The sequence below is a fragment of the Pongo abelii genome, chromosome 9 (genome assembly GCF_028885655.2).
Source record: "Pongo abelii isolate AG06213 chromosome 9, NHGRI_mPonAbe1-v2.0_pri, whole genome shotgun sequence".
NCBI lineage: Eukaryota > Metazoa > Chordata > Mammalia > Primates > Hominidae > Pongo > Pongo abelii.
In genome coordinates this window covers 87,902,934-87,920,589 of record NC_071994.2, presented here as the reverse complement: position 1 = coordinate 87,920,589, position 17,656 = coordinate 87,902,934, and the positions used below count along the sequence as shown (strand labels likewise).

At 39.8% G+C, this 17,656-nt stretch overlaps 1 protein-coding gene across 36 annotated transcripts in view; it reads left to right on the top strand.

The window, feature by feature from the left end:
• The window catches only part of SYTL2 (synaptotagmin like 2), a 116,479-nt gene that overhangs the window by 69,109 nt on the left and 29,714 nt on the right, over window positions 1-17,656 (top strand). For 14 of the 36 annotated variants that reach the window (XR_008510938.1, XR_008510936.1, XR_008510939.1 and 11 more), the window contains exons 5-8: window positions 4,357-4,438; window positions 5,386-5,500; window positions 7,269-8,072; window positions 13,702-17,634. Coding sequence is in view for 30 of the 36 variants with exons in the window: in XM_063727994.1 (XP_063584064.1) it covers window positions 4,357-4,438; window positions 5,386-5,500; window positions 7,269-8,072; window positions 13,702-17,634 (4,934 nt within the window). In the remaining 6 variants the exon portion in view is untranslated. The remainder of the gene's footprint in view (window positions 1-4,356; window positions 4,439-5,385; window positions 5,501-7,268; window positions 8,073-13,701; window positions 17,635-17,656) is intronic. The other 22 variants (XM_054523939.2, XM_063727997.1, XM_063728001.1 and 19 more) reach the window with 3 other exon arrangements.

The following is a 17,656-nucleotide window of genomic DNA, read 5'->3' as shown; positions in this document are numbered from 1 at the left end:
TTTTTCCTAGGATTGATAGCAAATCTAGTAATGTGAAGATTTCATTTCTTGGAGGCCTGGCCTACAAAGTCATTTATATTGAGCTCTTAAAATAATAATTCTTAATTCTATAAGAGCTCAGATTTACTCATATCAGTTGTAGAAGGAATAGTTTCACTGTGACATAAAAATGCCTCATACTTTTATATGCGTGTTCAACAACTCTGTAGCCTGAACTGTGGGAACAGTGGAGAACTATGTATACTCACAAGTAATATTTTACTTAAAGAAAATACTGCATATTCTCACTCATAGGTGGGAATTGAACAATGAGAACACATGGACACAGGAAGGGGAACATCACGCTTCGGGGACTGTTGTGGGGTGGGGGGAGGGGGGAGGGGTAGCATTGGGAGATATACCTAATGCTAGATGACAAGTTGGTGGGTGCAGCGCACCAGCATGGCACATGTATACATATGTAACTTACCTGCACATTGCGCACATGTACCATAAAACCTAAAGTATAATAATAATAATAATAAAAGAAAAAAAAAAAAAAGAAAATACTGACTTGAAGTGCTTCAGATAAGATATTTTCTAATTTGCTTCCCTCACTCCATCTCTGAGCTGTTTCTTCATTTGTTTGCTCATTTGTTCATGCTTCATTAAGTGCCAACACATGCCAGCACAGTTCTGGGTGCTGAGGATGAGACACAGCTTGAGCCCTCAAGGAACTCACAGTACAAAGGGCAAGATCAAAACAACAAAAAACAAGTCAACAACACTTGTAGAATTTGGTTCTATAAACAACATTTAACCTAAAAAAACAAAAACAAAAAACCTCAGAAAAAGGCATATCTGCTACTATTTTTAACTGTTTTAGAGAGAAAGGCTGGTGAAGGTTAAAAAACTTTTTTAAATGACTGCATGTGCATAGAAGCACCTTGTGGCTGGGTATAGCAGGCAGCTGCCTGTGTGGTATAATTTTAAAACGGCTGTAAAACCTCTTCACCCAGTGGCCCTTCCTGATGTTATTTATTCTTTTTAGTTAAGATTTCAAAGACTTGTATTAAAATGAAGATGCTTTTAGGAGGGGCACCCTGATGCCAATACCATAGTCTAATATTTTAATAATCTTCTTAACAAAGTAAACTAATTCTGTCTGAGTGCTGCTTCTAATGTTGCAGTTCCTTTTTTGAAGAGTGCCTGAGGGAAAGTTACAGAACACAGGGTGTGGAATTTGGCTTGCTTCATAGTTTAAAAATCTTATCATGTGGAATGTATGGAGTATCTTTTATATTCAGGACACAGTCTGCTACCCTCTGAGAGGAATTCTAAGAAACAGAAGACACAGTATCTGGCTCTATTCTGTATTCTCTTAGGAAAAATAATGCACCGATTTATGAAGATATGACCACATGATAGCAAATAGTGCCAGGAAGAAAGGAAATTCCTAATCCAAAGTACCAATAAAATGTGCTGCAATAATCGAGGCAAGAGAGACATACTGCTAGCCAGGTTGATATAAGAGGTGAGATTTGGACTGGGCGTGAAGAGGATAGGGACGATTTGGGTAGACAAAGAAAGCAAAAAGAACACTTACAGGGAGGGACTGGGGAATAGGTTAAGTGGAAATCGCAGAGTCAGGTGAGTTTCTGGGGCAGTAAGTAGATTGACCATTTTGTTTGGTATGAAAGGTCAACAGAAAGGAAGAATGGGAAAGTGTATTGGGGCAGACGGTAGATGGTCTCCGGTACCTTGCCAAGGAGTTCAGACTTCATTCCACAGGCCTTGAGGATCCTGCAAAGGTAATGAACAGAAGAGAGACACCACCAAAGCTGCATTTTGGACCACTGCAGCGTAGTGGTAGAATGTAGAATGGTTTAGGAGAGTGGAACTTGGGAGTCAGGAAGCCAAATGTGAGGCCAATAGAGTTGACACAAATAAAGGAGGTGTCAGTAGAGGTAGAAAAGAAGAGACACATGTGAGAGTCCCTGGGAGGGAAGAATCACCCAGACTTGCCTCCAGTCCTCTTGCCACAAACCACTGCTTTAATGCAAGAAACCAGAGGCAGTATAGCCTAGCCATTACCATGATTGTCTTTGGAGTCAGACACACCTGGGTTCAAATCCCCAGCTCTTTTGCCAATTTTGTAACATCAAGCAGGTTACTTAACCTCTGTGAACCTCAGTTTTTTCATAAGTGAGATGGAGAGAATGATAGATAAAATGATAGGTAACATAGAGATGATGCAAGGATCAATTGAGAATAAGGTGGTTGCAGTACTGATTGCCCAATAAAAGACAGACAAGCAAAACATTATAGTATCCCTTGAGAGAAACAAAGCTACTAGGAAGTAGCTGCATTTTCAGACAAAATTTGACGAAATGAGACTCTTGTTTTAACTTTTGCCTATTAAGCAGACTGTAAACTTTAACTGAGTATCCCCCCTCATCCCAGTTTGCCCCTATCCCAACCACAAGGTAACTGAATGAATCCTGTGTGTTTCTAATATTTTAGTGTCTGACTATGTGTTCTGACTGTTTTGTTTCTTCCTCTCTTTTTCTTTCCGAATAGTGGAAACAGACATTTTGTTTAATACCTAAATAGTCTGCCTCACTGTAGTTTGGCAAATAACATGGATTGAAAAAAAAAAAAAAAAAAGCCAGCCTCCTGCTTACTATCTGTTGCTGCTTCTCCTGGCACTGGCTCAATTGGCCTTCATTTATTTAGCCATTCACCAGTTATGTACCAGGCACTGTGCAAGGCACTGCAGGGGATATAAAGATGTTTGAGATACTCTTGAGGGATCTCCCACTTTACTATGCGAGGTAAGATATGTATACACAGAGGAGGTTGCATAGTAGACATGAAATACATAGCTAGATACAGCTCAGTAAGGGAGAGACCTCATCTCTAGGAGGTAGGGACTACATGATTTGCAATATGGGCTGTTGAGGCTGGCGGCCTGGAGGCACAGGAACTAGAATTCCAGGGAGCAGAGGGAGAAGGATATAGACACTCTGCTTATCCTTTGGGCTTGGTGAGTGGGAAGGGGAAAGGAGAAAGATGGTGGGAAAAGATAGGTGTTCCATAGAGACCCCCAACCATCAGCACTTGAAGAAGGATATAGACACTCTGCTTATCCTTTGGGCTTGGTGAGTGGGAAGGGGAAAGGAGAAAGATGGTGGGAAAAGATAGGTGTTCCATAGAGACCCCCAACCATCAGCACTTGGCTCAGGTCTTCTGATTATGTGACTCCTTTATTTACTAAGGAAGATAACGCAGAACACTCTGAGAAACTGAGCATAGCATCGACTATAGGGATGTTGTCCCTCATATCACCCACTGGCTTCTAAAAATGACATTCAAGAGAAATTGCTTTCTGGTTCCGAGCTATTGGTTGTTTTTATTATATAGAGACTGAATTATACCAGTGACTAGGTTTCTTTTTTCACTGTTTCTAGATAGCTTGATTGAAGTTTGTGCACACCTATTATGGGAATGGAGGACTCCTGTAATGTGTCTATTAGCCTTAATTCGGGCTCCATTATACATTCCTATTCTGTTCCCTCCCCTTTCCTTCCCATCCTCTATTTCCCCCTTTCTTGCCTCTATGTAATCAGGCTGTATTTTATATCCTTCTGCTCATCTGCTGTAATGCCTTTCTGGAACAATGAGGAGAGTAATGAAAGGAAGAATGGCTTCTTCAAGAGCTCAGCCTTTTCTTGGGAGTAATTGTGTAAAAATAGCAATTGAAGTACAGAGATAAAGAAAAGAAATGAGGCTGCAGGAACATCTAGCCCATGGTTTTAGTGACAATAATCTTGGCTGAGGTTCTGTGGCCTTGGGGGCAAATTGCTTCCCTCCTCTCCAGGCCTTTGGTTCCTTGCTTCATGGGGAAAAGCAGGAATCTTACCCCTACCTCCACGAACTAAGGTGTTTTCCAAGCTCCTGACTCTGTGATGCCACTGAGAGAACTGGTGGTGGTAACAGGACACGAAGGCTTCAGCAAATAGCGACTTCACCTCTTGTGCCTGAGGCAAGACCACTGGAACAGGAAGTCTGAGCAGGTTGTTCCTCTCCCCACCCAAGGCCTCCATGACCCTCTTTTGCGCTTCTCAATCAACAGCCAAGAGTGTGGTGGTTCTGGAGGGAGCCTGCTCACCTCACTTGTCTCCACTCACTCTTGCCTTACTCTCATTCTGGCACTGTCCTGTCCCTGGGATAGGGAATCATTCTCTAGAGAATCCTTCTTATTCTTCTGCACCAGCTTCCTCTACTAGCCTGCTGATAGCTTTCCACTTCAGAGGCATAATTTATGATTCCTGAAAAGGTGAGGTTTTATTCTCTGAATTATTGTTTCTTTTGCAGTTCCCGTGTGGTAAATCTAGCTTCCAGTGTGATTGATATGTCCCAGGAAAACACAAGGAAACCAAATGTGTCTCCAGAGAAGGTAGATTGAGCCCAGATTTTGAAAATCTCGTATTTGTTAGGAGTGCCATTTTTCCTCATTGTGTCAAAGCACCACAAAACAAAGAGAATTTTGTAGTACAGTTTTTTGGTACCAAATACAGGTAATTTTCACTATTTAGTTTAAGAAGTCACTCTCATGGTGGAAAAAGTGGATGGATACCATGTCACTGCATTGCTGAAGACCCAGATTTCTTGCCCTAGAGGGTAAAAAGTCTGAAGCTATTTGGTGCTGCTGCTTTTTAGCATATGGAATAAGGCTTGTTAGTTCCATGTCAGTCCTTATTCCTGTATTCCTATGCATAGCTTCCTAAATCTCTGTTAGAGATCTGCTTCTGGGAGAGCATTGCTAATTTATTAAACTGTAGACAGTAAACATTGTTATTGAGTCCTATATTAATTTTTAAAACCTCTATTGATACCATTTTTATCATTAGAATTGGTGATAATAATAATGACTGTGAAGCACTTCAAGATACCTAAAATGTCTTCAAAATCTTTAGGAAAGGTCAATTACAGTTGTATGTTGTACACTTGTGATCTAGCACACTGAGAGTCTGGTATGGTAGAAGAATCACTGGTGGGACTCTGACCTGATTACAGACCCAAGTTTCCTTTGACCTTGATCTGGTCTTTGCTGTATCCAGGGCCAAGTTTTTTCACCTGTAAAATGTGGGATTTTGATTTAAGTGTCTGATTCTGAGCGAACTTTGTAGGACTCTGGCTTTGCATATATTTTATATAATTTTTAAATGGCGTATATGGTAATTCTGTGCTAAGCACATTAATCAGGACAACTATTTTTCAAACACGCCAAATAATGGAGTTTATGGGATAAAACTATCAAAATTGAAGATAATAGGCATTTGCCAACACTGAGTTGCTGTCATGACATTTAAAATAAGTTTAATAAACAATATTTGTCCCCAGCAGAGGAAGAATCCGTTTAATAGCTCCAAGTTGCCAGAAGGTCACTTGTCGCAACAAACTAAAAATGAACAGTCAAAAAATGGAAGAACTGGTTTATTTCAGACTTCAAAAGAGGGTAAATATTATTTTTGTGAACTTGATATTTTTATCTTTGTTATCTGTGGACTAAGGGAAATTCTCAGAGTTCCTTTCACTCAAATAACTTCCAAGAGAAAGTGAAAAGTCCTGATGGTTTTCTTATTTTACTGTGCTTGTTGGTTTCCTTCCTGAGGGAGAGGAAGTAGAAATTTGAGAAACTGATAGCTCACACATTCCAGTCTCAGAGCTGCGACTTGTTACGTGACTTCCATTGTGTCTTGGATTCCCTCATCAGTAAATTGGGAGATTTTTTGACCCAAGACATTCAGTCTTCCACTTAACAGTATTTATTAGATGCCTACTGTGTGTCCACAAAGTTCTGTCTAAAAGGGCTTGCCTCAAGAAGAAAAAGCCTGTTGACAATGTTATGATCCTCTAATCTGTAATTCTCAGCCCAGCCGCCCAAAAGCGTTTGATCAGGTTTGTGGCTCAATTGATGTAAGTCAGCCTGCTATGGAATGTTATCATTTTTATATACTGTTAAGAGGAAATGCTAAACATTTCAATCTCTTCAAAAGCAACTTGAAGAAGATTCCACAAGCATTAAAGAGTGGTTAGGGGTAGAAAATTAACAAACAGTGGAGCTGGGGTTTTCAATTAGCCCGTTTGAATATTAAAATGCTTTCCATTGGGCACGTTTTATATTACATAAAATATTTTGTAGAAAAAAAAATCACTGGAACATGTTAGATGTTTGTTTTTAACTTTTCTTTTCTTTTTTTTTTTTTTTGGCCATGGAGTCCCACTCTATTGCCCAGGCCAGAGTGCAGTGGTGCAATCTCGGCTCCCTGTACCCTTCGCCTCCCAGGTTCAAGGGCTTCTTGTGCCTCAGCCTTCTGAGTAGCTGGGACTACAGGCTTGCTCTACCATGCCCACCTAATTTTTGTATTTTTAGTAGAAATGAGGTTTCACCCTTTTGGCCAGGCTGGTCTCAAACTCCTGGACTCAAGTGATCCACCCACCTCAGCTTCCCAAAGTGCTGGGATTACAGGTGTGAGCCACTGTGCTTGGCCTGTTTTTAACTTTTTGACAAAATAAATTTTGTGTTAGGTAATGGGGTTTTATTTTTTTAAATTGAATTTCCTTTTCTGTTTTCTGCAGGTGAAGTTAAGTGACTTCTATGTTTTTCTTTAAGCCTCTTTTGAGAAATTTTCTTTTCATTCTTAAAAAAACTTTCTGTATTGGGTATAAAATAATCACAAACTATATAAAGCACAGTAATCTTAAATGTACAGTGCAATGAAGTTTATACATGATTTTTCAAATAGATGTTATTTTTTAGAGCAGATTTGGGTTCACAATATTGAGCAAAAGATACAGATATTTTCCATATACACCCTCTCCCCACACAGGCATAGCCTCCCTCATTATCAACATTCCTTATGAGAATGGTACATTTGTTACACCTGATGAACCACACTGAGACATCACTGTCACCCAAAGTACATCGTTTACATCAGGGTTCACTCTTGGTGGTGTACATTCTATGGGTTTGGACAAATGTATAATAGTGTGCGGCCACCACTGTAGTATCATAGAGTAGTTTCAGTGCCCTAAAAGTCCTCTGTGCTCCAATGCATGAATTTTTAAAGGCTTTTTCACATTAGGCCTGTAGTTGTGCTACATACTTTACTGTCTTTAATATTTTAATAGTTTTACTAAGTGTAGGTTAAGTTTATGACAGGTATTTTAAATTATATATTACTCTCCATATGATATATCACCTACTGTGTTTTAATTTTCAGCTGAATTGTCAGAGTCAAAAGAAAAGTCAACTGTCACAGATACTTCAATCCAAAAGTTAGAGAAATCAAAGCAGACTTTGCCAGGCCTTTCAAATGGGTCCCAAATCAAGGCTCCAATCCCCAAAGCCAGGAAGATGATCTACAAATCGACTGATTTAAACAAAGATGATAACCAGTCTTTTCCTAGACAGAGGACAGACTCCCTTAAAGCGAGAGGGGCTCCAAGAGGGATCCTCAAGCGCAACTCCAGTTCCAGTAGCACAGACTCAGAAACCCTTCGTTATAATCACAACTTTGAACCCAAAAGCAAAATTGTGTCACCTGGCCTAACCATCCATGAGAGAATTTCTGAGAAGGAGCATTCTTTAGAAGACAACTCTTCCCCAAACTCCCTGGAACCATTAAAGCATGTGAGATTCTCTGCAGTGAAGGATGAGCTTCCACAGAGTCCTGGGTTAATCCATGCTCGGGAAGTAGGAGAATTTAGTGTTTTAGAATCTGACAGATTGAAAAATGGAACGGAAGATGCAGGGGACACAGAAGAGTTTCAGAGTGACCCTAAGCCTTCTCAATACAGAAAGCCTTTGCTTTTTCATCAATCAACCTCAAGCCCAAATGTATCAAAAAGTGAGATACATCAGCCAATGACTTCTGGTTCTTTTCCAATTAATGGGCTGCATTCTCATTCAGAAGTTTTAACTGCAAGACCACAGTCCATGGAGAATTCATCAACCATCAATGAACCCAAAGATAAATCATCAGAATTAACAAGGCTTGAGTCTATATTACCCAGAAGCCCTGCTGGTAAGAGAATTGTCACTACTAGATTATAAAAACTTGGTATGCCCAGGCCAGCTAGTCCTGTAGAAGCCCAATTTAACCTTCTAGGCATTCCATCTACAATTCAGACAGATGCCACTGGAAATGTTTATACCTCTTAATGGGCTTGGAGATTTTCCTCAATCACCAATAACTAAAAGTACCAGGATAGCACAGTTTCTGGCCCATTATGCTTTACCCTAAAATATATATAACAGTATCAATTATTTAAACAAATGACAATGTTTTTAGTTAAATCAAGGTGGAATAGAGTAAGAAAGAATTCCTTTCATTAGCTAATACCTTTGTACAGGGTAAATGTATTATTACTCACCTAATGCAAATTTATTAATTACAATTTTAGCAGACTTCGGTTTCTCTTGTAATCTCAAGAGAATCTTCACTTTCTTAGTGTCAAAGGATGGGAAACTAGACTTTGAGGCCTTACTATGCAAAAGCCTCAGACTTTGGCCTGCTCAGGCCTCCAGCCATTTGTTCTTAGGCTTTAAAAGCTCTGAAGGCACTTTCTCCTTCAGCTTGTGTGAGTTGAGAGGCAATGAGGTACTGCTTTTCCCTGCTAACTAGCATTGTCTTGAAGGTCTTACCACTCTCAGGGGATGCCTCAAACTACTTTTATACCTATATGATCATGAAGTAATCATAATGTTTTATAATCATAATTTCTTATGATTTTCTGTTTTTTAAAAAAACAGAAACAATAGAAAAAAACCATGCTGTGTACCCTCTGCCATCTTCAATAAGCCTGCATCGAACCCTATCATAGTTTCTTTATAGTCAGGATAATTCTCAATAGCAACAATCAAGTTTTTTTTTTTTTTTTAATTTTTTTAAAATATATACTTTAAGTTCTGGGATACATGTGAAAAACGTGCAGGTTTGTTACATAGGTATACACATGCCATGGTGGTTTGCTGCACCCATCAACCTGTCACCTACATTAGGTATTTCTCCTAATGCAGTCCCTCCCCACCCCCTGCCCACCCCAACAGGCCCTGGTGTGTGATGTTTCCCTCATTGTGTCCGTGTGTTCTCATTGTTGAACTCCCACTTATGGGTGAGAACATGTGGTGGTTGGTTTTCTGATCTTGTGATAGTTTGCTGAGAATGATGGTTTCCAGCTTCATCCATGTCCCTGCAAAGGACATGAACTCATCCTTTTTTGTGGTGGCATAGTATTCCATGCTGTATATGTGTCACATTTTCCTTTTCTAGTCTATCAATGATGGGCATTTGGGTTGGTTCCAAGTCTCTGCTATTGTGAACAGTGCTGCAGTAAACACACGTGTGCATGTGTCTTTGTAGTAGAATGATTTATAATACTTTAGATATATACCCAGTAATGGGATTGCTGGGTCAAATGGTATTTCTGGTTCTATATCCTTGAGGAATCACCACACTGTCTTCACAACAGTTGAACTCATTTACACTCCCACCAACAGTGTAAAAGCATTCCTATTTCTCCACATCCTATCCAGCATCAGTTGTTTCCTGACTTTTTAATGATCACCATTCTAACTGGAGTGAGATGGTATCTCATTGTGGTTTTGATTTGCATTTCTCTAATGACCAGTGATAATGAGCTTTTTATCATGTTTGTTGGCCGCATAAATATCTTCTTTTGAGAAGTGTCTGTTCATATCCTTCACCCACTTTTTAATGGGGTTGTTTTTTTCTTGTAAATTTGTTTAAGTTCCTTGTAGATTCTGGATATTAGCCCTTTGTCTGATGGATAGATTGCAAAAATTTTCTCCCATTCTGTAGGTTGCCTCTTCACTCTGATGATAGATTCTTTTGCTAGGCAGAAGCTCTTTAGTTTAATTAGATGCCGTTTGTCAATTTTGACTTTTGTTGCCATTGCTTTTGGTGTTTTAGTCATGAAGCCTTTGCCCATGCCTATGTCCTGAGTGGTATTGCCTAGGTTTTCTTCTAGGGCTTTTATGGTTTTAGGCCTTACATTTAAGGCTTTAATCTATTTGAGTTAATTTTTGTATATGGTGTAAGGAAGGCATCCAATTTCAGTTTTCTGCATATGGCTAGCCAGTTTTCCCAACACCATTTATATTTAATAAATATATTTCCTTTCCCCATTGCTTGTTTTTGTCAGTTTTGGCAAAGATCAGATGGTTGTAGATGTGTGGCATTATTCCTGAGGCCTCTGTTCTGTCCCATTGGTCTATATATCTGTTTTGGTACCAGTACCATGCGGTTTTGGTTATGGTAGCCTTGTAGTATAGTTTGAAGTCAGGTAGCGTGATGCCTCCAGCTTTGTTCTTTTGGCTTAGGAACGTGTTGGCTATGCAACCTCTTTTTTGGTTCCACATGAAATTTAAACTTTTTTCTAATTCTGTGATGAGAGTCGATGGTAGCTCTATGGGGATAGTATTGAATCTATAAATTACTTTGGGCAGTATGGCCATTTTCACAATACTGATTCTTCTTATCCATGAGCATGGAATGTTTTTCCATTTGTTTGTGTCCTCTCTTATTTCCTTGAGCAGTGGTTTGTAGTTCTCCTTGAAGAGATCCTTCACATCCCTTGTAAACTGGATTCCTAGGTATTTTATTCTCTTTGTAGCTATTGTGAATGGGAGTTCACATATGATTTGGCTCTTTATTATTGGTGTATAGGAATGCTTGTGCTTTTTGCACATTGATTTTGTATCCTGAGACTTTGCTGAAGTTGCTTATCAGCTTAAGGAGATTTTGGGCTGAGACGATGAGGTTTTCTAAATATACAATCATGTCATCTGCAAAAAGAGACAATTTGACCTCCTCTCTTCCTATTTGAATACCCTTTATTTTTTTCTCTTGCCTGATTGTCCTGGCCATAACTTCCAATACTATGTTGAATAGGAGTGGTGGGAGAGGGCATCCTTGTCTTGTACTGGCTTTCAAAGAGAATGCTTCCAGCTTTTGCCCATTCAGTATGATATTGGCTATGGGTTTGTCATAAATAGCTTTTATTATTTTGAGATACATTCCATCAATACCTAGTTTATTGAGAGCTTTTAGCAAGAAGGGCTGTTGAATTTTTTCGAAGGCCTTTTCTGCATCTATTGAGATAATCATGTGGTTTTTGTCATTGGTTCTGTTTATGTGATGGATTACTTTTATTGATTTGCATATGTTGTACCAGCCTTTCATCCCAGGGTTGAAGCTGACTTGATCGTAGTCGATAAGCTTTTTGATGTGCTGCTGGATTCTGTTTGCCAGTGTTTTATTGAGAATGTTCGCATCAATGTTCATCAGGGATATTGGTCTGAAATTTTCTTTTTTTGTGTTGTCTCTGCCAGGGTTTGGTATCAGGTTGATGTTGGCGTCACAAATGAGTTAGGGAGGAGTCCCTCTTTTTCTATTGTTTGGGATGGTTTCAGAAGGAATGGTACCAGCTCCTCTTTGTACCTCTGGTAGAATTCGGCTGTGAATCCATCTGGTCCTGGACTTTTTGGTTGGTAGGCTATTAATTGCTGCCTCCATTTCTGAACTTGTTATTGGTGTATTCAGGGATTCAACGTCTTCCTGGTTTAGTCTTGGGAGGATGTGCGTGTCCAGCAATTTATCCATTTCTTCTAGATTTTCTAGTTTATTTGCATAGAAGTGTTTATAGTATTCTCTGATGGTGGTTTGTATTTCTGTGGGATCAGTGGTGATATCCCCTTTATCATTTTTTATTGTGTCTATTTGATTCTTCTCTCTTTTCTTATTAGTCTGGCTAATGGTCTATCTATTTTATTGATCTTTTCAAAAAACCTGAACCTGCTCCTGGATTCATTGATTTTTTGAAGGGTTTTTTGTGTCACTATCTCCTTCAGTTCTGCTCTGATTTTAGTTATTTCTTGTCTTCTGCTAGCTTTTGAATTTGTTTGCTCTTGCTTTTCCAGTTCTTCTAATTGTGATGTTAGGGTGTTGATTTTAGATCTTTCCCACTTTCTCCTGTGGGCATTTAGTGCTGTAAATTTCCCTCTTAACACTGCTTTAGCTGTGTCCCAGAGATTCTGGAATGCTGTGTCTTTATTCTCATTGGTTTCAAAGAACTTATTTATTTCTGCCTTCATTTCGTTATTTACCCAGTAGTCATTCAGGAGCAAGTTGTTCAGTTTCCATATAGTTGTGCAGTTTTGAGTGAGTTTCTTAATCCTGAGTTCTAATTTGATTGCACTGTGGTCTGAGAGACCATTTGTTATTATTTCCATTCTTTTGCATTTGCTGAGGAGTGTTTTACTTCCAATTATGTGGTCAATTTTAGAATAAGTGCGATGTGGTGCTGAGAAGAATGTGTATTCTGTTGATTTGGGGTGGAGAGTTCTGTAGATGTCTATTAGGTCCACTTGGTCCAGAGCTTAGTTCAAATTCTGAATATCCTTGTTAATTTTCTGTATCGTTGATCTGTGTAATATTGACAGTGGGGTGTTAAAGTCTCCCACTGTTACTGTGTGGGAGTCTAAGTCTCTTTGTAAGTCTCTAAGAACTTGCTTTATGAATCTGGGTGCTCCTGTATTGGGTGCATATATATTTAGGATAGCTAGCTCTTCTTGTTGCATTGATCCCTTTACCATTATGTAATGCCCTTCTTTGTCTTTTTGATCTTTGTTGGATTGAAAACACAGTTCTTAAACTCCGGTATGCAGAACAATCACTAGAATAGCTGTTAGTAAAGATTACTGTGCCCAATCTTCAGAAATTCTTCTCATTCAATACATCAGGAGTAAGGCCCAGGAATGGAAATATCCTCATTGTCCCATTTAAATATTGTGGATAAAATTCCTTGTTTAGTCTTATTTGAAACTTGTTTTTCTAACTCCTGAAATCACTTAAGTCTGTGCTTCTCAAACCTGGGTTTAGGCCCTCTCTAGGGTTTATGATATGTGCCAGGGGATGGGTGAAGTCATAAAATCGGCATGGCGTATCTTCCTGGAGTGTCAGTTTTATACAAAGATTTAAGAGTAAGAGAAAATTAACATTTAAAATGTAACATGGAGCTGGGTGTGGTGGCTCATGACTGTAATCCCAGCACTTTGGGAGGCCGAGGTGAGTGGATCACGAGGTCAGGAGTTCGAGACCAGCCTGGCCAATATGGTGAAACCCCGTCTCTACTAAAAATACAAAAATTAGCTGAGCATGGTGGTGCATGGCTGTAATCCCAGCTATTTGGGAGGCTGAAGCAGAAGAATCGCTTGAACCTGGGAGGCGGAGGTTGCAGTGAGCCGAGATCCTGCCACTGCACTCTGGCCTAGGCAACAGAGCGAGACTCCATCTCAAAAAAATAATAAAATAAAATGTAACATGAAACAGAATGCAACAGTCACATGTATTTTTAAAATAAACAAGGAACTACAAAGAAATTTTTCGGTTAGGTCTATACCCTGTACTTCCAGGTCTCTACATTTCCTTTCCTTTACTGTCATAGGGCACCTTTGGTAGAATACCTTAATTAGGACAACTTACATTTTAACCCCTGAAAAATGCTGTTATAAACAGCTATTGGTATAGAAAGTGCAAATACAAAGTGCTTTTATAAAGAAGATGATGTGAATGATTAACAGTTCTTTAAGCATGCTCTTTTCTTATTTAGAAAAGTATTTCTATGTTGCAGATGAACTGTCTCATTGTGTTGAGCCTGAGCTGTCTCAGGTGCCAGGTGGCAGTTCTAGAGACCATCAGCAAGGTAAGCCCCCTCCTCTCCCGGCTCTAAAAGCTAAGACATCTTCACGTTCTGGTCCATATGCCACTGAGATAAAGAAGTCAACTGATGATTCCATATTTAAAGTTCTAGACTGGTTTAACAGAAGTTCTTATTCAGATGACAATAAGTCATTCCTCCAACATCCCCGAGGAATAGAGTCCAAAGAAAAAACAGACTCAAAATCACAGGTTGCTATTGACTTGGTGACAGATGACACTACTTTAAGAGAAAATGGCTCAAAGACCCTATTATCCAGCAAAATTGAATTGAAGCCTGTGAGATCTGACTCAGCATTCCAAGTAGAGGGAGATATGCTGGTTTCTGAAAGTTGCCAAGATAATGTGAATATCAAATCCAAATTCATGAATTTGTCCCAACAAGGCACCCCAAAGGAAGGCCCAGGTATATTGCAACCATTTGAAAGCTATGGCACCCCAAGTCAAGGGAGTAAAAATATGGACTATAGCCAAGATTCAAAAAGCACAGGAAAAGGGAATGGGGTATCTCCTTCAAATAGTAACTATTCCTACAGTGTTCTCAAGGAATCTGATGCAGAAAACCAAGTTCCATGCAACACTAAGAATATTGGCAACTTGGGTGAAGAAGAACCCAAGTTTCATGCTCATGAAGAAAATAGAGGACACTCAGAAGTGAATTTTGACTCTTCAACAATTGTCAAAGAACCAGGTTTGAAAGATAACATGAAAGCAGAGAGAAAGTGCAAAGTAGGAAATACCTATGTCCTGAAAGCTTCCTTAGAGCCAGAGAATATTAAGTCAACACCTGGGGTTGCCAACAATGGCTGTCCTTGGAAGAAGCCTGAGGTCCAATTCCAGGAAGAAGCTGGTGAGGTTCCCAAGAACCAAGTGCAGAGAGAGAAATACAAAAGAGTGAATGACAGAATATCCTTTTGGGAAGGAGAGAAAGCTGCTGCTAAGATAACTCATAAAGAACCCACATCTTCATGTAGCCAGGAACAATCTTCTGCTAAAGCATATCAGCCTGTGAAGAAGTCACAGGGTGTATCATCCATGGACAGTTTATCTACAGACGAGAGTGAATATAATCAGGTCATTCCCAAACGAGTGGTCCTAGATGAGGATGATCAAGCATCCCAGCTCTCCAATTCTTATTCCTCAAATAAATCTAAAGAGACCAAGCCACAAATAGCGGGTCCATCCAGAAACTATCTTTCAGCTGAGCAATCAGATAAAGTGTCTCTGTTTCAGAATAAGAAAAATGAGCCTATAAAAAGATCACAAGTGGCAGACAGTTTGCCTTCTAGAAGAAACATTACTTTACCAGCACTGCAACATCCCTCAAATGTTGGGAGTGAACGACGTGCTCCTTTGGAGAAAGACAGACCTCTAATTCGTGAATCAAATGCCAACTTTAAAGTTATGTCCCTAAAAGAAAGAATGGATGAACCCAATGCAGAACAGGTCTATAATCTCTCTCAGTTTGAGAATTTGAGAAAGTTTTGGAACTTAGAAGCTAATTCAAACAGTAAGGATAATAACAAGAATATTACCACAACAAGCCAAAAAAATTCTGTGCCTTTTAATAGGCAGAAACACGAGGAATTCAGCGACATTAAATTATCAGGTAAAAATACCCATGAAGCAGAGGTGCTTCTAAGCCCAAAAAAAGTTATGGCAAGAGAGGAAATGGAGAAATTAAATTCCAAGGGCATACTCCAGGTGCTACCAGATGAAATTGCATTTCCTTTGAGTCCACTTAGAAAGTATACTCATCAGTTGCCAGGAAATGAGTCATCAAAGGAAAACGTGGAAAAGAATATGGAAGGGATTGTTACTCCAGTGTTTAAGGAAGAAAAGGATTACTCACACCAAGAGATTCAAGAATCCATAGTAAAAACCAATGTTTTGTCTAAAGACTGCAAAGACACTTTTAATGACAGCTTGCAGAAACTGCTTTCAGAAGCCTCAACACCAGCAATTCAACCCTCTGGTGGAAAAGTTCATGGAAAACAAGTGCTTGAACCAAGTGTTTCTGAAAATAGGACATGGCTTCAAAAAACAGATTTTGCTGATACTGAGGAAGAAGTCAAAGGACCTGAGAAGATCATTAATGAGCATGCTGACAAAACAGTAGTTGATCCAAAGGTTAAACAGAACTCTTTGAATGCTAGTCTAGACAAACTCCTGAAGGAAGCAACTGGAACTTCACCCTCTCCCTTGCAAACCAAGTTGGCGCCCGTTATCACTGGAACCCACTCTAAGCCGGAAGAGGGAAGATTTTTTGGAAAAGGGATAGAACAGAGTCACAATACTTCAGCTGATAAGAGAGAAATACTAGCTCCTTTTCCAGTGAGAGATGAAACTTTTGGAAATACAGTTCTCCCCAAGAAAGCTGAAAGTGGTGAGTGCCAGCTAAGCACAGAGAATTTGATTCAGATGGCTGCAGAAGATTCTCATCCATTGGATCCAACTTCCCAGCTTTCCAGAAAGGGTTCTTTTGGGGATGTGGCCAACCCTCCCCAAGATATGCTTTTTCCCCAGGATGCTCATCTTTTTCCCCAGGCTAGGGTACACCCTTCTCAAACGGAAATTTCGGAGACTGTAGAGGAAGTCATTCTTCCACCCAGACCTGTATTGAATGATGTAAATGCTGCATTACAGAAGCTGTGTAGAGAAGTATGGTTAAGTTATCCAGCTGGAAGGGAAGTAGGTCCTGGAGAAGTGAACCCAGAATTTCCTGAAGCAGTACAGCCAGTAGGTAGCCCCCTAAATCCTCCAGGAGTGATATCACCATGGGCTACGATGGACACCATAGTTCCAGACAGGAAGGATTTTTATTCCTCCAATGTAGTTCCTGATAAAACTCATGAAGTTGGATCTTATTTAGCTGCCCAAATGTCTCTATCAGACCAGACACTTAGCTCATTTGCTTCCATTGTTGCTCAATATGGCAAAGCCCTACCTCAGGAAGTGGAAGAAATTGTGAGGGAAACAATTATTCAACCCAAATCAGAGTTCCTCGAATTCAGTGCTGGCTTAGAAAAACTACTGAAGGAAGCAACTGAAACCTTCCCCTCAAAATATGAAAGTGATACAGGGAATCTTTCTCCATCAAAGTTAATAGGTAGTACAAAGGAGCCCAGGCGAGCCACTTCTGAATTCCATCCTGAGGAATTAAAAGAAACGGTAGAAAAGGCTGAGGCTCCATTAATAACTGAGAGTGCTTTTGATGCTGGTTTTGAGAAACTTCTTAAAGAAATAACTGAAGCTCCTCCTTATCAGCCCCAGGTGTCAGTGAGAGAAGAAACTCATGAGAAGGAGTCCTCACAGTCAGAGCAGACCAGGTTCTTGGGGACAGTGCCCCATTTTTACAGGGCAGCCTCACAGACCTCTGAAATGAAGGCTAAAAGTAATGGTTTGGAATCTCAAGTCAACCAATGTGATAAAATGTTGGGAGGAGACGCACTTGTGACTGGTTTATTGGTAGATTTTTGTGGTTCCAGAAGTGGAGTTGAGATCCCTGGAACCCCACAACTTTATGTGGCTCATGAAATAGGGACCATTAAAACTGTAAATCCCCCAGAGGACAGGGACAGTGAAAGTGGGGTTGCAGGGGGACAAGGGACTTTTCAGGAACCTGGCTTTGGAGAGGCTTCTGAAGCAATTAGTGTGTCCAGAAACAGGCAACCCATTCCTCTCCTGATGAACAAAGAAAACTCTACAAAAACAAGTAAAGTTGAATTGATTCTAGCATCGCCATATAAGAAACAAGAGAAAGAGGAAGAAAAAGAAGGTTTCTCTGAGTCTGATTTTTCAGATGGAAACACCAGTTCTAATGTGGAGAGCTGGAGAAATCCTTCCAGTGAGCATTTAAACATTTTTAA